Source organism: Labrus mixtus, chromosome 1 (assembly GCF_963584025.1).
Source record: "Labrus mixtus chromosome 1, fLabMix1.1, whole genome shotgun sequence".
Taxonomy (NCBI): domain Eukaryota; kingdom Metazoa; phylum Chordata; class Actinopteri; order Labriformes; family Labridae; genus Labrus; species Labrus mixtus.
The window spans coordinates 11,001,148-11,023,304 of NC_083612.1; the positions used below are offsets into that span (position 1 = coordinate 11,001,148).

The following is a 22,157-nucleotide window of genomic DNA, read 5'->3' on the forward strand; positions in this document are numbered from 1 at the left end:
AATGCCACATGACATTTATCTTGTCGTCTTTGCTTGTGTTTGGCTTACAATGGGTATACAATAAAATAAAAAGTTTCTGGATTTGTCTGATCAAGTTAGGAGCAATGCAAGACCAGAAAGTGTCCCTGGATTTTAGAAGCAGGGCTGTGGCAAGAGATCCATGAGTAACAGATTTGTCATCACAAATAAATGAATTAATAGATAAATAGGTAGGCCTTCTTCTTCTTTTTTTCTTCCACATGGAAACCAAGGTTACCAATGTCCCTAGAGCATTTCATAAAATACATGCTGTCAGTTATTGTTTTGGTCCAATGCACCTGTTCTGTCAGAGCAAACCGTGATCATCAGGAAAAGCAGGTCATGCAAAAACCACCTGTGCCGATGAGCTACCTCATGGGAGGGGTGTGTGGGACGAACAGTGAAAAGAAAAGCCTCTTCCTTATATACGCACTTTCTTCATGCTGGACCTTTAGGCCTATCACATCCTAACGTAAGGTATGATTCATTTTTAATAATGCTCCCTATTCTCCTACCAAATCAAGAAAACGTATGGCAGACCTATGCATATCTGATAGATTCTACTCGAAATAAATAAAAATAAAGGAAATCATTTGCATTCACCCTTGTGTCTGGAAACTAATTCATATAGCTATCGCATTGCACTGCGTTAAGCTAGAAACGTTCCGATAATTTTATAAAGAGCCGCGAAAGTGTTTTATTTCTGATTCTATAATCTGTAAAGTACATTGATTTGGGGACGATATCTCTTTAAATTTAAAAAAAAAAAAAGGTCCGCTTGAACAAGGAAGTGGTCACGATCTATGAGTTTTCCTGCTTCAGCGTGTACCTTCAAAATAAAAGTGAGGAATATATTTTTTCTTTTCTTATATGAGAATTTGAATTGTTCTTGTTTATATATATTTTAAGCTTTTAGCCTATTCATTCATATGTTAGTCACAATACTCAACACTGTAATGAATGTGAACACATGGGTTTTTATTCTTCTTTTGCAGAAGACAATGCAGAAGAGCAGCAAATTTTGACTTATTATTATAGCCTAATTCAACAACTACCTTTTTTTTTTTACATAGCACAGCTGCAGGAACATTTACCACAACATATTCAGTACCAATTTTTTTGATGATTCAACTGCTAGTTTTGGACAAGTAATTTGATTGGACAAGACTTTCTATGAGTGATGAGACAACATAACTGGAACCTTTCATTAAGTGTATAGGCCTACTACAAAAGCAGCAACCTCCAGCGTGGACAAACATGAAGATCCATGGGTTTGTGCAAAATCCTGCAGTGTCTTTTTGAGGCTGGCTGCAGAAGCACTGAAAGCCACGTACACACTTAATCAAAACAGCCAGTTGTTTAAACATGCTTAAAGCCGGGTTCAAAATATGGAATTGGTATTGGTCTGATTAGCTCATGCCTCGATCGACGAATGCTTAATTCTTTGATTTGAGCGTTTTGATTTTATGAAGGAGGACGACAGCCATCAATGGTTATCCAAAGCCCCCTGTAGTTACAAATGGGTGAGCTCACTCAGGCTTCATCCATTAATATGTACAGTCTATGGTAGTCTACTACACTGTCTGAATACAGTTAACATTACATCATACAGTGTTTATCTCTTTTCATTAATCTTATGGCTATTATATGGATGCATGATTAATTTAAACATACAAATAAATGTAGGCTGTAGGTGCTCTGTAACCACTCAAATAAATAGTAATAATGCAACAGGATGTTTGGGTTGCTTGGCAACAATCCCGTTTCAGTTGTGGATTTAGTTGAGTTGATGCAGCAAAACAATATTCTGTTGTTGATGTGTATTTTTTGAGTATTTTCTGCTTGTATGACTGTTTTATAAAAGCAATATCACATTCAAGGTTATGATGTTGTATTAAATAGACTGCATTGATGAACTCTGGTACGAGCCTACAACCTCTTGTTGTTGATGATATGTTCTACTGCTAAAATTTCTGAAGTTGTGTGCAACATTTTTTTTTATAGTTACAAAATGTGTCAATTAGGGGCACAGGTGGCACAGTGGTTAGGGCGTGCGTATGTAGTATTCCAAGCAGGCGGCACAGGTTTGAATCCAGCCTACGGCTCCTTTCCTGCATGTCATTCCCCATTCTCTCTCTCTCTCTCTCTCTCTCTCTCTCTCTCTCTCTGATTTCTGACTTAATCCACTGTCTTATCTCTCCAATAAAGGCCCAAAAAGCCCAGAAAAAAGTATTTAATTTTTTTTTTTTTTTAAATGTCTATTATCTCTTATACTGAAAAATTCAACCGGAAGCTGTGTTGTTGTTGCCCCAGGCGGAACTACACAGCGTCATGTTTGTATCGTAGAGTAACGGTAGCTAGCCGGTCTGTTGCTACATTTCAGCTCATGTAAATGCCCCTCTTCTGACCCGGGTTGTTGTTGTTTTTTTTATTTGTCTTTAATGATGAACAGGACTCAGCTCAAGCGGTCCAGCATCTTGAGGATGGCGCTGGCCGGCACAGAAACGATGGACCAGGGAGAACACGGAGAGACATTCGTGTTGCGAGCTGTTAAAATAGCAGCTGTGGTCGCACTGTACTGGTTCGTCTCGATAACGATGGTGTTTCTTAACAATTACCTGCTGGACAACAAAGAATTGGACGCGCCGTTGTTCATCACTTTCTACCAGTGTTTGGTGACGGTGGGACTCTGCTGGGTCATGCAGCTGCTGGCCAAACTGTGCCCGACGGTCATCGACTTCCCGTCGGTCAAATTCGACTTGAAGACGTCCCGGGAGGTCCTCCCTCTGTCCATCGTGTTCATCTCCATGATCACCTTCAACAACCTGTGCCTCAAATACGTCGGAGTGGCCTTTTACACGGTCGGTCGTTCACTGAGCACGGTTTTTAATGTGCTGTTATCCTACGTTATCCTGAAACAGACCACGTCACTCCACGCTCTGCTGTGCTGTGGGATCATACTGGGTATGTGCATTCCCTCTCTGCATGTTTTAACACTTTCTCTATTGTATTAGAGGCATGCAAATGACGTCTGACTATACTGTTTGCACTTGCAGAAATAAATCTGCAATTTCCCTTGATGACGTATGTCTTCATGCACTTTAGTCAAAAGGATTGTGCACACTAATTTACTAAACCCATGTTATCAGGAACAGCACAATTCAAAACAATCTATATAAACATGATGTGAGGGCAGAGCAGCAGACTGTGCAGCATTATTGGGGTTGGACGCTGATGTCAGGAGGGAAAGGACTGGCAGTTCTTTTAATCCCATAAAAAATTTTTAAAAAAAGTGACATGCTGTTGAGGTCAGGGCTCAGAGAACATAATACTTCTTGATCTGACCTAGATTTGTGCACAGGTGCATCGGCATGTCAACAAAGCAAAGGTCGTCTCAAACTATTGTCTGGTCTACTACATCATTGTGTGCTGCCATTCGAGACTCTTGACAGACTGAAATGAATACTGACGCCTCTACGTGACCTACAAAAGCAAACAAGACCACCGGCGGGAAGGTTTATTTTTGGGCCTTCTTTTGCCTTTATTTATTTAGAGACAAGGACAGTGGGGCGGCAGTAGCTCAGTCTGTAGGGAGAGGTTGCCAGGACACTTCCCGAGCCTTGCCGAGGTGTCCTTGAGCAAGGCACCGAACCCCCTAACAGCTCTGGTGTGCTCACTCACTGCGTTGATTCATTCATTACTGCGTGTCCACTGGTCCTGTTTGTGCACGTGTGTATTTCAGGCCTATGTGTGTGAGACGCATGTCGCTCGATAACAGAGTGTAAAAACAGAATCAGGGATGAATACAGTATGTCAAATTAAAACTTTTAACAGAGATTTCTCACAATTTAGTCAAAATCTCTGTTGAACCCGTATTTTAAAAACTTTTATACAATATATATTTATGCACTTTGAATCTGTGTTTCAATTCTTTGCTGAAAGTCTAAAATAAATCGGAGAAATGTAACAATGATCTGGCATGTAAATGAAAATCCTGGTGCTGTTAGTACTCAAGTGTTAACTCTGCTTGTTTTTTTTAACCTTTATAAATGAATCCTGCTTGTGTCCCTGCCTCTCAGGTGGATTCTGGCTCGGTGTCGATCAGGAGGGCGTGGCAGGCTCCCTCTCCTGGACCGGCGTCTTCTTCGGGGTGCTGGCCAGCGCTTTCGTCTCGCTGAACGCCATCTACACTAAGAAGGTGATGCCGGCGGTGGACGGGAACATCTGGAAGCTGTCTTACTACAACAACATCAACGCGTGCGTCCTCTTCCTCCCGCTCATCCTCCTGTTCGGAGAGTTGGGCAACCTCGGCAGCTTCAGCGACCTCTCCGACCTCGTCTTCTGGGGCATGATGACGCTCGGTGGGGTGTTCGGCTTCGCCATCGGCTACGTCACCGGCCTGCAGATCAAGTTCACCAGTCCGCTCACGCACAACGTCTCAGGGACTGCAAAGGCCTGTGCGCAGACGGTCATCGCCGTGGTGTACAACTCCTCCAGTAAAAGCGTGCTGTGGTGGACCAGTAACCTGATGGTTCTCGGGGGGTCGTCGGCCTACACCTGGGTGAAAAGTTTAGAAATGAAGAAGACTCCCGTCAGAGACTCCCCTCAGGACTCGGCCAAGGAAAAACTGCTTCCATAGAAAGGTGACGTGGGAGTGTCGCTGCTGTGGGCTGAGGAACGTTCAGCTTTTAATCGTTTAAGAATGTGAAATAATGTCACATTCAGACTTTGACATATGGTGATATATTCATGGAATCAGTGGAAATGGTTTGGTTTTGATAGTGTTGTGCTTTTATACAGTCTGACTTCAGGCTTGAAGAATTTTGTACATATTATATTTAAAGATATTTACATGTATTTGGGGCCTTTTTACAATTGTTTGAAATATGAAGTGACAGAAAATACTTTTTTTAATGTTTTAGTCTACAAGTGATGGAAAATATATCGTGTCTTTTTATTCACAGGGAAGAGTTTCTTTACTCATATTGAGCCTACAGGGGCGTCATTCAAACAAGCCATGTTGATGAATGTATGTCACTGTCTTTTAAGTGTTGATTGAACAGCGTCTGGCTTTAGGGAAGCTTTTCCAAGAGAAAGAAGCCAGAAAAAAAGATCAAAAGTCAAGGTAATCAGAAACCTTGAGTCGCTGTGACTGACATGTTCATTCATCTCCAAAGACATCACACATCCAGGATTTTAAACTGTCCAAGTCTATGTTTAACCACATCCTGTTGTGGTCTGACTCATTTGTTTAATCATGTAATTTATATGGTGGAGAAATAAGGTAAATGATTTGCAAGCGAAAACAGAAGCTGGTGGAGTATATACAGAAATGTCTCTCATGTATCGGATGTTGTTCTTACATTTACAGGTTTCATTTTCATTTCAGAGCAGTGTACTGTTGAAGAAAAACTAACAAGTCTTTGTTTGCACTTACATGGTGACATATCATGTATCTCTTTACCAGCCTGAAAGTGTTCTGGTTACTCATTGTCTGTATCCAAAGACAGCTTTTTAACACTTCATTCCGTCATCTCTGTAACATTTAAAGAAGTGGAAACTGAGCCATGGCGCTAAGCTAACAGAGAACATTAAAGATGGTGTGAAATTTCAACTGTTTCCATGTCTTCATGTTGAAAGGAAGGATTGTTGTTTCACTGTTAAATAATCCAATAAGAGATTCATTGTATTTATATGATTGAACTTTTGGCACTCTTGTCAAATAAAACATATATTTAAATACATATTTTGGGTGAACCTACATGTCTTAATATGGGTTCAACACAGAAGCGGAATAATGATGTAAATGCTTGAACAGTATAATGCTGCATTCAGGTGCTGCTCGGGTGGTCCATGTTTCCGAGTTGGGAAGTCGTTCTTCCGACTTCAGTGTGTTCACGTGATTTCAGTAGGGAAAGTCGGAATGTTGTTACAACATCACAAAACAGCGTTGATGCTACGAAGAAGATTTGTGAAATGTTAAAAGTGATATTTGAGCAAAAAGTTGATGTGCAATACGTGAATTAAAAAAAAAGTATTAACAAAGATGAACAAAATATATTTTGCCCCCCATGTGATGAGGATTCTGACGTCAAGTCGGGCACCTAATTCTTTTCAGAGTTTTTTTCGGAAAACTCCCTTTTTTTTCCGACGACACATGAATGCACCATTAAACATGGACGTAGTCTCAGTGACATCACTCATTGGTTTCTGAAGCCCGTAGATGGCGGTCACATTATGGCGGTGCTGTCTCAAGCTAACTTTCGGTCAACCTAGAAACAGGTGAGTTGGTGCAGTTGAGACGGGCCTTAAAACACAGATCGTTGGATTAACATTTATCAATCACATGACACGTAAAAGATAGAACGTAAAAACACCGTGAGTCCATGAGTTACATTAAAAATCACGGTGAAATCACACAAGGGTACATACATTGGGTACATAAATTGCAGCTCTTTCTGAAAATGAGACATATTGCTTTAAATCATTTTGTTTTTGGCACAGGAAGAGGACAGGGATTTTCAACATTTACTGTATCTTGCAATAGAAACAACACTCAAGATCACTTGCAGGCCTTTTATTAACATGTGTTAGTGAGATTTAATAAGCAGTGAGAGTACATGTGCATTTTATAAATAAACTACAGAATGTGAAGAAACATATAAATATAGAATCACAACAGATATTGATTCTGGCTTGTTAAAACAATGTTGCTTTTATATATTTTTTGTTTTTACATGCAGAGCTCCTGTACTTAATTCTTGCTAGAAATCCACGTCTTCTGGCAAAGACAGACACAGCTAAGTGCATGTAATGACTGCCAAGCTTAATCTTTGTCTAGCTTCATAATTCTTGGGCTTCATTTTAAGGAGATGAAATGGGTTTACTGGGATGTTCCCTCTATGTGATCCTATTACCAAACGTAGATATCTTGGATGGAGTTTAGGAACAGCAGCAGATGTTGGAACAGAGTTTTGGAGAGGGTTGTCTGGGCTCTGAGTGGAATATTTCCCTGAGCAACAAGAGGGCTAAAAATAGCCATCAGAGCACCATGGGTAATTACAAGAACCAAAAAAAAAACACACTGGTCTCTGATGTCAAGAACTCATTTCAACAGTACATTTGGCCTTGTGACACCAATGAAAGTTTTATAACTGTGTCAAAGTGATAGCAGATAATCCCCCATCCCTCATTTCTCTGTCTCTCTCGTGTCTGTTTGGGTCAAGTTCAACATGACAGGACGAGGCAAAATCTCCTGTAATGATTGGCAGTTCAAAGGCTGCAAATATCATAAGCAGTCACTCGTGTTTTTTTTTATTTTTATCAAGGTCAGCTCAAAGTTGTGGTCAAGATGTGGCTGTCACTTTGATGCACGGTTAATTACGACTGGGACAGTTTGAGTTCAAAACTGGGACTACAGTATATTCTTGCAGCGAGTAGGAGTACTTTCTCACTTCGTAATGGGAGCTGCATTCTTATTTCTTGAAGATGTATTTTTGTTTCAGTCTTCCAAGTCAGCATTGTCCTCAGCCTAGCCTTAAAGTGCATTTTCACTTGTAGTCATTGATTTTCTTTTGTCCACTTGGGGGCAGCAATGACAGTGTCAAGAGTAATCAATACACACAGCCTGATGTCCATGCCAATCATAAATGTGTAGTTAAAAACGGTTAATTAGCCTTTCAAAGTCCTTCTTCAAGGCGGAAATTTCTACAATGCAAAGTGGGATTGCTCTCTATCTGTGATTGATTATCCTGACTGGCTACGGTGTTGTTAGCTGAAATATGCTTTGCTCCGAGCTTACTGGTATCATCGTCGAGGACACGTTTATGAAATGACTCTACTGTCACCATGGAGATATCAAATAAACTTCCTTTCAATGCACATAAAAACAGACGAGAGAAACATTAACATGACTTCAGTCACATAAATATTTTGCACTCACGTTGACAACAAAGAAAAAAAAAACATAGTAACAACAAGTAAATGCACATGTTGTGAAGCAAGACCGCTGGTATTATTTTACTTAAGTATCATGGTGGTGGAAGATGGAGATAGTGGTATGACAGACGGCACCAACAACATCAGCATGCTGCGAACAACACTAGCATGTCTTAAGCTGCTAAATGCTTCACTATCTTGATAGCTAGCTACTTGCTAACGTTGTCCTTAATTTGGTGCAGTTGTTTCCAAAATAATGACGTTGCAGGCCGTTAAAAGGGGGGAACAAATATGTGGCTTTGATCAGAGGAACTCAAAGGCACGCACAATAATTCATTGTGGGTACATCACTATGACGGACATCTTTCACATCGTATTCAATCATTGATCATACTCGCTTTTAGAGTGTAAATTAATGAACATATTATTCATAATTTCCTCCAAAAATCTGGCCTTGGGTTGGTATCTACATGTTTGGTCTGTTTGTGTATTCCTTTGTATGATTCAAAACTTTATGATAGTACCATTTACCATTTGTAGAAGAGTAAAATAGGATTAATAAAAACTATATTTGACTCTATGAAGGTGTTCATTTTTAGCAAGTACATGTGGTATGTATACTCAAATGACAGCATGACAGCCCGACTAGCTAATTATCACTAATTAGATTCAAATCACTAATACAACTATTACCTGCTCTCAGGCTGCCCTTTGTACGAACCCTTTTAGCACTAATTACAGCTTTTATTTTCTTGACACGTCTGTCATTTCCACATATTTTTATCCACGTGCATGCTCACATTCATTCGAGCTGGACTGATTTCTTTCAGAGAGACCGAGCACTTCACAGCCCACGGCTAAGGAAGAGCTTGAGAAGAAGAGTCGTGCATTTAGCAAGATAATGAACAATTTTCTTTACAAAGGGAATGTAACCTATGGAATTAGATGCTACATGGCACACGCTTAATTTGTAGCCTTAGTTTTATTGTTGTTATTGACACAGATGAACTCTCCTAGTTAACCTCTGCATGTTCTTTACAATTCCAGTCAACTCTCAGTTTGCTTTCTCATTGTATCTGCTGCCCTCTAGTGGTCAATAATGATGACCTGCAGCTTAAAAAAAAATAACAGAAGGGAAGCTTTCGGTTATTTATCAAGGCGTGGTGCCTCAGCAATGTTTAACTTTGATTCAGTAACTAAACACTTTCAGCTCTGTGATCATGATTTTATTTTTCAAATGTTAATGTAATGTAAGTGGTATGAGAACAACTTGTGATGTTATAGTCAACCCTTTGTGTTCTGAAATGCCTGAAATAATACCAACCAGATTACCAGAGACCAGATTACCATTAGTATATGTTTTATAATAACAATCATGAAACACTGTGTTTGCTATGAACCAAAAAGATGATTTAAATGAAGTGTTTCAAAAGGGAGCCTTAATGCATTAGACCGGGGTGTGCTTGTGACGGCCCTCCCGCCGGCAGGTCTTGCGATGGTGTTATTACCCTTATATATATATGGTCACTTTTTGCTTTAACTACCTTTGTATAAACGCCCAAACTCACGATGTTTATAACCGAAAGTCCACAAACCTGTGCATTCTCATCATATTACTGCATGTCACCAGCTTCATGTACCATTTGTCAGTTACTAACCACATGTCTCGTAGGGCCCTCTGGATTGTTGTTTGGGGCGGCCTGCTGTTATATGTGACAAATACAAGAGTTTCTGAATCATCTATTAAAAAAAGCACATTTTGCGATCCACCCTCATCTTTTGAAAAATGACCCTTTATAATCTGATTCAATAATAAAAGGCAATCAAAAAGGCTAAAGACAACAGTCTTTATAAACAGTGATTATGTAAAGATATGTCTGTACATCAGTCTCAATCTGTCTCCAAACAACCTGTTGTAATGGAGGAGATGAAACCTGATATCTAAACATGGAAACTCCTCAGTAAAGGCTTAGGTAATGGAAAAGCAACCTTGGACATGAAATGGGCTGTGACGATCCTGTCAGCCTCATTGCTCCTGGCAAATCAGTGGAGACTGACATCATAAACATTTCATAGAGGCGACATCTGTTATCTGTCTTCCAAGAAGTTTTAATATTGTCATGTCTGGCGTGACAGCTGGTGTAGGATGAAGCATCAGTAAACACATTTCTGGCATGAGGTGCTCACAGAAATATATATTTATATTATTTTGAAAAATAAAAACAGAATGATTTGCAGCTTTGTAGAAATTCACTTCTGTTCGTTCTGAAAACTTTCTCAGTCAACTATAGCAGATGGAATATCTGCCTCTCTCTGGACTTTCTTCATCACCCGTTACTGTTTTCCTCATTAGCATGTCTTTATTCCCTCAAATGCACTTTCCACTTTGTTTGCCAGCAAGTATTCCCCCCTGTCACTATTGGGAGGGAAGCACTTATTCTGGACTCACACCGAGAGCAGAGGAGCTAGGACTTGTTGGGGGGACTTTGCGATGATTTGAGCTGCATGAATTCAAAGCAGAAACAAACGACTAAAGAAAACCTCATGTCAGGAATGGGTTAATGATCTCTGTCCATTATGCTGAGGTGGAAGAATTGATCATCTGTAGCTACATCATGTTTCCGCACGGACAAGAAGATCTGTAGATAACTTTGGGCTGGTGCTTCTCTCCTGGATCTCTTTTGGAAGTTGCTGAGAGATTGGCAACCGACATGCCCGCTTTTTCCACAAGGAGGTTTCCCATGCCAGCTCTCTTTCACTCAAAACCCTTCTACCTCCTCTTGATTCTTTGTGTTTGTGTGGCAGCTTGGCCACATGGTAAGTGAAAGACATTTATTTGGGGTTTTGATTGAATGTTTCTCTTACTGTACACAATACTAGAGAGTTTTTACATGACATTGCTTTGTCTTTTTTTCAAAAAGAGTCACTACATTTTAACAAAATAAAGCCTGCTGACTTGCCTGCTGACTAACTGTGGAGCTATTTCATGGCGATGAGTCACTTCTGCTGTTGAAACGTGTCTCCGTTTATTCTAAAAACTGTATGCTTCACTGTAGACGGAAAACACACACACACAAGTTTTCCATGTACAGTTTGGATATAGCAGGTTTCCTTGGCAATAAATGTGAAAATATTGGTCATATTAGATGGGAACATGTGGTAGGCTTCATCATGAATTATCTTAGTGTTGGTAAAACAGAAGTATCAGATGCTAGATGTTTCAGTAGTTGTATAATTCTTTATTCTGTTCCACTCTCACAGGAGACAGCTGCCCGAGCTCTGAGTGGAGCGCAATGTGTCGTCCGTGTTGCGAGTACCAGCTGATCCAGTGTCGCTGTCCCTCCAAAGGGTCAAGGGTGGGCTACACTGTTCCCTGCTGCCGCAATGCTCTGGATCAGTGTGACCCCTGCATCTTTCATCCAGGTGCACTCCCATTGTCACATCGAGATGTTCTATTAAGTCGAAACAACCTGGAAGAGGTTCAATCTAACTACTGTACCTTTTTTTTCCCATTTCTGATTCAACACACACAGCTGCTTCTCTCTGACAAAAAATACAAAATCGGAGGACATTTTTTTTTTGTGGGGGGGGGGGACAAAACACAAAGACGCAGGGTGTTAAGACCAGCAAATGTTCAGCCTGTCCTTGATCTTGATGGTGTTTCATTAGCAGGTGACTAAAGTTGAAAACTGACGTTCACATTTTTGTGCTTTTGTTGTTGCCAGGCTGCAGTCTGTTTGAAAACTGTAAAACATGCAACAATGGTACATGGAGAGCCAATGATGACTTCTTTGTCAATGGAAAGTTTTGTACTGAGTGTCGCCAAGGCTGGAGTGGAGGCGACTGTAAAAGTAAGTATGAATTTATCCGGACAGTCTGTCTGTTACGACTTTTCTATAATGTTCTGGATCTCATAGCTAGCTTCAAAAAAGCATGGATAACATGCTGCTCACTTTAAATATGTAGCTGCTGTACTGCATCATATATTAGGGCTGATGTTTCCATGTCGGACAGCCATACAACCGTGTCATTGGGCAAAATGTATATGATAATAAGATGATGAAAATCATGTACATGTTCAAAGGGTAATATAACCACTGCACCATTAATAACAGAGTTTTTAAATATTTTAAATATGTGGCAGCATAAAAAGACTTGATGGATAGTACAACTTTAAATTATTTTTTATTTTTGCTGCATTTGCAATTCTATTTAATTTATAACTGTGAGAATATACACTACTAATTTATGTAACAAAGGACTCTGGGCTGTAATCAATCAATACAGCATACTGTTTTCAGATTTGACTTCCTCATTTGTAATACTGCATACAGACACTTGGGGGCGACAATGTTTTTTTTATTTTGGTGCACAGCCAAGCTACAATCAGCTGCTAGTATCCAGGAAGTTGAAGTTTGCCCATATAAAGGGAGATTAATACTGATCATGTGTTTTGTTTGTTTGTTTGTCTTTTGGAGACGTGGTTACCAGCTACAGCAGCAGCTTCTATATCCAAATAATTTATTATTTTATCATGTGCTGCTACAGCCCAAGGCAACATCATGCTATTAATAGAAAGAAGCAAACAAGTTTTGCTTGCATGTTACTTACTCTCTTGATACTTCTCTGTTCTTTATTTTTTAATGGCCTGGGGGGAAATTGCCGCATGGATGCCATTCTGTCATGTACTGTCAGTTTGACGTACACAAGGGAAGGCAAAGAGCTGTTGAGAAGCCTTTGTTGTCCTACACAACCTGTTTACAGTCTGAATCAATCTGAGTGGTCAAGCATTAAAATGAAAAAGGCTGAACCGTTTTTAATAGTGCTTCGTTAATGCAGCTGTGTGTAGAAAAATAGAACTCTTTAATGCAAAGGCCTGAAATCTTGAAGCCTTCTGAACTGAGGTCTGAAAATTTCAACTATCATCCTGGTCTATTTGTAGTGGGATATTAATTTGTAATCTTTTTACATCAATCATTTTTAAATGTCTTTGAAGAGAAAACTGGCCGCCATAAATGCCAGCATGTTGTCTACAATTATGGTTATTGAAGTGGCTAGTTGCATCAGATTTATTCATAATAACTTATCTGCCATCTAACACAACATGCCCCATCATCAGTCGTGTGTTTAAACATTGTGATAAACACACATTTAATAAGAAAGTGGATATTTCAGGAGAATGTTTTCACTGTGATTTTGTGAGCAGCGTGTGGAGGAGTCGTTCAGCGGACTCAGGGTCACATCGCCCTGGAGAGTTACCCGACTAACGCCCGATGTGAGTGGATAGTGCAGGTGGAGAGGGGCAGCAGCATCCAGCTGAGGTGGGTCACTGTTTCCAAAACACACACAGAACAAAACACTGAAATGTAGTCAGCGTTAGAAAAAAAAAAGTCTGTTTCCTTAAAAGTGACTTGAGGTGATAAAATGTTAGAAAATCTATCTAGAGTGTATCAGTATTAATGGAACAGCCTGACGCTTAGGTCTGGGTAAGGTTTGAAAAATAACTTATTTGTGGCTCTGAAACAAACACAGAGTCTCTCAAAATATAAACAATCTGAGAACAAATTGGCTTCATCAACCTGACATTAGAAAACCAGTGGCATGTATATCCAGTGCAGTTAACTCAGATTGCTGCAGGTCAACCTAAAGGATGTCTTTAGTTTCTGGGCTTTGTGATTCTACTTTCCCTCAATCTACAAGCAGCTACATAGGAGACAAAAACCTCAAGTCTTGGCTTTGTGAGAAAAGGGACAAATTCCCAATTTCCATTTTAGCCCTATCACTTTCCTATCTGTGGGGGATTGATCATCCAGCCCTCCAAATGGCGCTTTAAATGATCGGAACTGAAAGGCAAGCTCATTCTTTAGATGTTGCATATCAATGGAGTGTAACATGAAACATTGGAATCAACTGCACGGAAAGAAGCCCATATCTTTGCAAAAAATTATGAATGTTTTAAAATTCTGTTGACTATCTAATAGTGTAATGTTGAGGCGAAGATATATGATAGTAGATTGTCATACACAATCATTTAGGGAGAGTTGATCTCAACAATGCCAGTTTAACCTGAATGAAATGATGGTGTCATTGACAGTATACCTTTGCCATGCCCTGTGTATCTAGTTTGAAAATTAGGACAAAACAAACACAAGTTATTTAAATGTTGTCCCATTCTCTAGGTCAGTGGTTTCCAAAGTGGGGGTCAGTACCCCATGGAGGGTTGTGAGACACTGAGAAGGGGGTCGCAAGAATTACAAATTTAAATAGCATATCTTATCCATTATTGTGAAAATATAAACAAAAACATTGTTCAAGAGATTACGTGTGCTCTGCTTCTAGCGTTTCTGTTTGGGCTGTTGTGTTCTTTTGTGCTGTTCTAATGTCACTTTTTGGATATGCCTCATAGTGTGCCCGGCTGTGTGCAACATTAAACGTTTTAACCACCTCCAGGGACAATGGGGGTCCCCAGTTGCTGGCACAGTTATTTTCTGAAAAGAGAAGGCTGAAAAGTTTTGGAATCCCTGCTCTAGGTAAAGTTTTTAGCCCCTACCTCTTAGCCCAACAGTCGAGTCAAGTCAAATTGATTAATAAGCTTTTAAGAACAACCCAAGGTCACGTACACTGAAATAAGGGGCCATAGTTTAATATTACAGTTTATCATGAAATTCTGCACACTTAGAAACTATAAGAACCAAAGTAGAAAATCGTGGAAAAAGAAATGTGGACATTTTTTTAAACTTATTAATGTTAAGTCACAAGACCATCATCATCTCAACAGGCACACTTCAGCCGACGTGAAGGTGAAAGCTAAGTGCACAGACAGCCCTGCATGAGCCCACATAATTGGACTTGGAGTTGTTATTTGCACAGTTCTGTACCTGGGAGACTGATGTTAAGCCTTTTGAATTGGATTGAAATATCAGTTAAACATAACCTCTCTTCGGCTGTGCTGCAGGTTCACACAGCTCAGTCTGGAGTCCGACCATAACTGTCGTTATGACTACGTCGAGGTGCGTGACGGAGACAATCTGAACTCTCCTGTGATTGGCCGGTTTTGCGGGGATCGGCTGCCTCCTCCAATGAAGAGCTCTGGGAACTTCTTGCACATTCTGTTCTCCTCGGATGGCTACAACAACTTCGACGGATTTGTTCTCACTTTTCAGGAGAGTTCAGGCAGGTACAACCACAATGACTAGAATGTGGATGCTACATACATTCTACTTAAGAGGATGCAAGATGCACAAAACAACTGCATAGATCAAATACATATTGTGCTAAATTGTTTAAAAATGATTCTACCTCAGAAGGATGAGATGCACTTTTTATGTGCTGCTTCCATAGTTTTGTAAGACTATATTACATTATAATGTATAATGTTCCTGTTATTTCATGATTCATTTTAAGGATGCTTTTCTGCAGAATTCACATAAAAGGATTAAGAATGTATAAGTTTGATATAACCTTGTTCATATACTACTTTGGGAGTGACATTCAGTGACATATTCATGAATACGTGATACAAATGATACCCTCCATGAATGCAGCACCCCTCTTTGTTGAACGTACCGTATTTCCTCCTGGGTCTTTTGCTTTCATTTTGCTGTGTGCGTGTGTGTCTGTGTGTGTGTGTGTGTGTGTCTCTGTGTGTGTTTGCAGCCTCGTGTACAGCCCAGCGATGTGAGACGGACAGATTTATCATACTCATCCCTCTCCATTTGCCCTCTTTGAAGCAAATCATGCATCTAACTTGCATCCCATTTATCTCGCCTTTTCCCTCCTGGACATTAACTCTTGCTAGCTCATCTAAACATGATAGAAGCGTCATCGTGCTACAGATGGAAAAACAAAATCCGGAGAGCCTTAAATCTCTCATTTATTCTTCGTGGAAAAAACACTAAATAAGATCAAATAAAGTTAGTGGATTTACAGAGCTATTACTACACCAAAATATTAATTTTTATTATTCTTGGGGTCCCCCAGGGCACAATCCTAGGGCTATTCTTACTCATATCTACTTTGTATGCCATATTATAAAAATTGCCTGTTTAGGTGATTTCCTATTTATGACGTTCATACTGCAATGATAGTAAGACCGGGGGCACCGAAAAGCTTAGTGGTTATGTCACACCCCATGCACCACGGCTATAGTCCTCATCACAGTAACCATGGGTTCAAATCCCGACCCCAGCCCTTTGCTGCATGTCATCCCTGTCTCTCTTCAGCTGTCATATAAAGGTTGAAACGCTAAGAAGAAAATTAAAACAAGAATAAAAATAATACTGTAACCACAGTTAAACAATGGTAGTTAAAGTTTAATTAGCTACAGTGTATATATTTGTGGAATAATAACAATAAATGCAAAAGTACTTCTTATTTTTTATCATAGCAATTTTTTGAACAGTATGACACACAGAACTGCAGAATGAAATGAAAGGAATTTAAAAACCTATTTTTTGTTTTTGTACTTTTGAAAAAAACCTAAATTATGTGTATACTTGAGTTCATTAATTAGGTTAAGCAGCCGGTTCAGTCAGGTTGTCTTTAATGTATGATCAAAAATGTCTTCAACAGTGTCAGCTGTCAAGAATCCATTTTGTACACCACCAGAGAGACCGCTGAATGGGTACCTGCTGCCTGTGTATAGCCTAAAGGAGCAGCTAGTATCAGTAAACTATCGCTGTCATTCACCTTTCACACTGATCGGCTCCCAGCAGAGGATCTGTCTGCCCAACAGCACATGGAGCGGCACAGCTCCCACATGTGTAGAAGGTATCAGATGATTTCTGGTTTTGTTTTTCTTCTGTTTTTCACACCATAAAAGCCTTATAATGTATCGCTGAAAAGAGTTTGCACTCTCTCCTACCTCCAATACTTACTTATACAGGCCACACAAGCAGAATCCAGTGCTCCCCACCACCTAAATTGCTCAATGGCTACCACAGATCTACTCCTAACACAGCTGGAGGTGCAGAGACCATTGAGTTTTTCTGCAAAAAGTCTTACATTCTGAGCGGGAACCACCAGAGTTTCTGCCACACTAATGGATCCTGGAGTACCAGGCCACCCAAGTGTGTAAAAGGTATTTTTCTTTCAGACTATATTAAGGTAAGGAACACCCTGATACACACAGAAAGCAGCCCATTATCTACTGCAGTACTATATGAAAGTGGCAAAGAATGTTTCTTATATACAGTAAGTCTTGACATGAACAAACTCTGATGTAAATATAAGTTAAAATTGATCAATTAGAGGGCGAAGATGAGTCTACCATAAATGAGACCCGTTGTTTACGAGGAATCAGTATTGGTTTTGAATTATTTTTATAATGCACATTTGTACCTGTATGCATAAAATTCCTGCAATTTCCTGTTTACGCTGATTAACTACTGCTCACAAATAATTGTTGCTAGTTTGAACAGTTTTTGCAATAAAGGCTCTGAAGCTGTTTCTGAACAAGAAGCTAAAGTCACCTTCTTGTTCAGTCCCTACAGCATGTCGAGAGCCCAAAGTGTCCGAACTTGTGCGGCAAAATGTTGTGAAGCCCCGTCAGAGATCAAGGTAGCTACTTGAACATAGCTGATGTTGGAAATAAAACATTTTCTTGTACTGTAGATGTAGCTCACATACAGTAAAGAAGAGTGTCCACACATTAGATTATTGTATGTAGAAAAGGAGCTTTTGAGAGAGAATCTAGAGCACTGACTCCGCCTCTCTTACAGGTACAGCATGGACGATTTGTTATCAGCCGGTTTCATCCCGCTGACGTTTGATAAACACTCAAAAGAGGAGGACTCGGTGGACCTGCCTCGTGGATTTCACCCCGTCTACACCAGCATTGAGTACAAGTGTGCCTCCCCGCTCTACAGGCACACAGGAAGCTCCCGACGCACCTGTCTGAAGACGGGCAGGTGGAGTGGAAGCCATGTTTCCTGCTCACCAGGTAATAGCAGCAGCAGTGTAGACTGACCCAACCCATGAAATAAAACCTGAATATTTTTACAGAGGAAAAACATGTATGTATGTTCTACTTTAAAGTGTTAGGACAAAAACATGCCTTCATTTAAATAATAAGCCAAAAAGTACATTTTTTGGTCAGATAACCTCACAGGATTTTTCTGCAAAAAGCAGCCATGAATCTGGTTTAATTAATAACTTTAATGTGAATATGATAGCAAATCCATAGATATATATTTTGATTTAACTGATCAGCTTTTGGAGCTTTTGAATCGTTGCTAACAATTTTTTGTTGGGGTCAAATGCAGCTTCTCTTTCCAGCATCCTGACTTTTGTGCAGATCCTGGCAAAGCTATACCCAAACCAACATTACTGTCCTAACAGTTAGGTTCAATGGGCTCGCCACCAACTTCAATGTCACCACATAAAAAGGGTTTTTAGCGTTTTAGAAAGAAGGGATATACATTTTGAAACAGGCAACACTGGATAAAATGTGTTTCTTTGTTTTGTTAATAAGTAATGGTTAGTATTTAGGTTTTAAAAAATGGTTATGATTGCTTAAATTTAGGATGACCTAACCCTCCAGGGCTCCAGAAAGCTCCCCCCCCCCTCCCCCCCTTATAGGCGGCATTGGCTGCCTGGGTCCTCAATCAAACTGAACAGCAAACAGGTGCTCTTTGGGGAGGGTGGACTAGATCGATGAAAACAATGGGCTAGATGTGTTTATCGCTTGAGAGAAGAAAAGTCCTCTGAAGAGTAAAGCAGGTAAACAAAACAAAGTATCCAAGGCACTCTGTTCCGTTACAAAAGTTATAAAGCCTTTATGAATTCATGGCTACAGCTAAAGCTAAACACGTGTGGCAGACCGACGTGTTTCAGCTCATCGGAGCCTAAAGGCTTTTTTAACTTCTGTAACAGAACAGTGCCTTTGAAACCTTGTTGTGTTTTGTACTTTTTTTCACTCAAGCAATAATCTAGACTATTGTTTACATCGTATTATTCTTATTCTTATGTGTATCCATCTCTCCGCGCCTCCAATTAGCTTTGCTTTATCTGTTTTAGAGGGACAAGTTAGACAACAGACAAAGGCAAATAATGATAGAAGTGTGTCTGTATAGCTTTTAATAAATTAGCACTGTGTTTTACTCTTGACTCACACTCTCTCCTCTCTGACATTATCCCCCCGCAGTTTGTGGCAAAGTCAACGCTTCCAACGCACACAACCTCACAGACACTCAGTGGCCGTGGCATGCAGCCGTCTATATCCGCTCGCCTCCTGATCACACAGCCAGCACCCACACGCCCCGTGGAAAAACCATGTCCATCCAGCAGGGGGCCTCAGAGGAGTCCACATTCTGGTCTCTGGCCTGCAGCGGGGCTCTGCTCACACAGCGGAGCGTCCTGGTGGCAGCTCAGTGTGTGGTAAACAAGGACAAGCTGCAGACCCTTCACCCGGCACATGTGAAGGTTGTCATTGGCGTGCAGCACCAGGGGTCCTCCAATCGTTTGAAGGGCCTGCACCACCTCAGGGTAAAACACAGTTTGCCCATCAGAAGACCCAGTTCTAAGTGAAAATACACCAGATGTTGAATATTATGAGCTGGAAAAGGTTTCCATGTTGTTGTTTTGAGACCGTTCCCACGTGAGGTTGTTTACAGTTTCATGTCACAAACATGGAGAACTACATTTGAAGGTCAAAAGATATAAAGACAAAGGCTGAAGTGGGCTGAATTCTAGTTAAAAGGCTAAATGTTAAAGAGAATATTGGTTGCATATATACTGATTTTTTAGAAATAGTCTTTTTTAATTGTGGTTCAAGAGTGTTTGTATAGGCATATAAAGAAATCCCACCCACCTTTGTCCCACTTTTAACCTAAAAATCTGTCGTAACTTTTGACCTGCTAAAGTTTCCCAAGACTGCAAAATCCACAGAACAGCAGATGCAGTGATAAAGTATTAAGCAGGAATCTTCATGAAATAAATATAATCTCCTGGATAGGTCTTTGTTTGTAAATGGTAGAGGATGAAACCCTTCTGGCACTTAGTTGTGCATTTAAAGATTTACCAGGATACAACTAAATTTGATTTGGATTGGATATATTTGCGCATCTTGCCGCATATTATCTGGTCTCCACGGATGTTCTAAAAACAACAAAACTTGGCTCCTTCCGCGTGGAATCAGGATCTCGAAGGTGTGCTGTCTTCCAGTTTTTTTTTTTTTCATCTATTTTCTCTCTTTCTCCCGACAGGTTTCAGACATTTTAGTTCATCCAAATTTCGACTCTGTATCTGCCTCCGACGTGGCTGTTCTCAAGCTAAGAGACAAGATCAGGATCAGTGAGCGTGTGCTGCCAGTTTGTCTGCCCAAAGTTCAAGGGGGAGAGGTGACGCCGCAGGAGGCTTACACAGCGAGGTGGATTTCACCAAACGATGGCACGCACCTGACCCGATACACTCCCAAGAGCCAGACCCGACTTGTCCAGTTGGGTGATGTTGCACAATGCGAGGCAGCATTTGTTCAAGGAGGAGCACACACGACGATGATAAACGATAACAAACTGTGTGTCATAAGGAAGCCGTCCAGTCCTCAGACTCCTTGTCCCGGTGTTATTCCAGGCATCACAGTCACTCCAGCTGTGTTTTCAACAACACGAGGTGATTTATTTGAGCATGAGGAGACTCTGGGATCGTCCAGTACAGACTGGCAACTTCTCAGTTTAGAGAGTGTCAACAATGATAAAAGACACTGCAACCATCAGATTTACACAGCTCAGACACGAATAGCAAACTTTTTGGACTGGATAGAGGAGAACATGAAGTAGATTCGTTATTTTCTCAGTATTTAATGAAAAATGTACTTTCAGCAAACTCTTAATTGGTCATTTATTTCCACTTTTGTAACTCCCACAGTTGGAGGAAAAGGTGGAGATGTCAGCTGTATCAATATCATGTGATGTTAGAACTGGCGCTCAACCTGTATCTCTCTTATGTGTGCATGCTGTTCTTCTTCTGTGTTTGAGCCACCTCCACTTTAAACAAACTCAACGTAGCTGCTTAAAAACCCCACACCCACATACTCTTATTCTTTGGCTGTAGCCTCATGTCTCTGGAGTGTTCTTTTAAAGGATAAAATTGAAGATTGTTTATCAAAAAATAAAGCAACCCTCCATATGCTATGATGAGCATAAGATGCTCAACATATTTCTGAACTCTGCAGAGGTTGGTGGCATTATTTCTTGCAAGAAAACCAGTACTGAAATACTAATATAAATGTACTAATAATCTTTTACACCATGTGCTTGATTTGTGTCCAAACTCAAAGTGAGCTGACTATAAACGGTCTGCCATCAAATTTGTATTTCTCACTTGTGTATTACTTTACAACATTATTTGCATGAGTAGAATTAGGACAGTGTACATTAACATGTGAGCAATACTTCACCATGCAAATATGAAGGAATTAGCCCTATCACTAAATGTCATCTGTACTATGGCAGGCTATTTATAAATACCATAAAACAATACACTGTGATGTTATTTACGGGGCGGCAGTAGCTCAGTCTGTAGGGACTTGCGTTGGGAACCGGAGGGTCGTCGGTTCCATTCCTGGTGCCGATCAAAATCTGGTAATATGTCTGGTACTGTAGCTGGAGAGGTGCCAGGCCACTTCTTGAGCACTGCCAAGGTGCCCTTAAACAAGGCAGCGAAACTCCCCCCACTAGCTCAGGAGTGCTCGCTGTGGGCAGCCCCCCCTCACTCTGACATCTCTCCATTAGTGCATGTCTCTAGGATTCTGTTTGTGCATGTGTGTGTATTTAAGCCTATGTGTGTGTGCAGCATGTTCAACAACAACAGAGTGTTGAGTTGAATTTGCCCTTGCGGGATTAATAGTATATTAAAAGTATATCTTTGTCTTCTAATATAATATAATATAACATAATATAAACTTTGTTAAAAGGTTTAACAGCTGAGTGCTTCAATCTTTAATCGTATCTCTAGACAAAAGGTACACTTTTGTGTGCAAGTGCATGCATATGCTAATTTTCTGCAAAAGGTGGTCTCATAAACGTCTGAACACCAAAACAATAAAACAACTATAGCTTAAATGTGTGCATGTGTATGCAAGTATGCATGTGCTTCTGTTCTGGTTTATCTGAATGTGTAGTCTTATGTACAAACTAACATTCAAAAGACTATTCTTTAAAATACTATGAGACTATTTCCCTTATGGGTATGCATTTCCAGCT

The 22,157-nt window shown here is 40.2% G+C and overlaps 3 protein-coding genes across 4 annotated transcripts in view; all 3 read left to right on the forward strand.

The window, feature by feature from the left end:
- traf6 (TNF receptor-associated factor 6) overlaps positions 1–22,157 on the forward strand; it is a 400,050-nt gene that overhangs the window by 82,864 nt on the left and 295,029 nt on the right. The gene's annotated exons all lie outside the window — the stretch shown is intronic.
- Positions 367–5,632, forward strand: slc35c1 (solute carrier family 35 member C1). Of its 2 annotated transcripts, XM_061062399.1 has the most exons (3): positions 367–495; positions 2,471–2,982; positions 4,098–5,632. In XM_061062399.1, the coding sequence occupies exons 2-3, from the start codon at positions 2,502–2,504 to the stop codon at positions 4,655–4,657; spliced, it is 1,041 nt and encodes a 346-aa protein (XP_060918382.1). In that variant the 5' UTR covers positions 367–495; positions 2,471–2,501; the 3' UTR covers positions 4,658–5,632. The 2 variants fall into 2 exon arrangements, with proteins under 2 accessions (XP_060918382.1, XP_060918298.1); XM_061062315.1 differs by lacking the exon at positions 367–495 and having other exon boundaries at positions 2,463–2,982.
- pamr1a (peptidase domain containing associated with muscle regeneration 1a) lies at positions 10,388–22,020 on the forward strand. The gene is made up of 11 exons (XM_061062522.1): positions 10,388–10,773; positions 11,218–11,379; positions 11,682–11,807; positions 13,163–13,277; positions 14,912–15,129; positions 16,528–16,725; positions 16,841–17,035; positions 17,439–17,514; positions 17,676–17,896; positions 19,100–19,440; positions 20,160–22,020. The coding sequence occupies exons 1-11, from the start codon at positions 10,668–10,670 to the stop codon at positions 20,730–20,732; spliced, it is 2,331 nt and encodes a 776-aa protein (XP_060918505.1). The 5' UTR covers positions 10,388–10,667; the 3' UTR covers positions 20,733–22,020.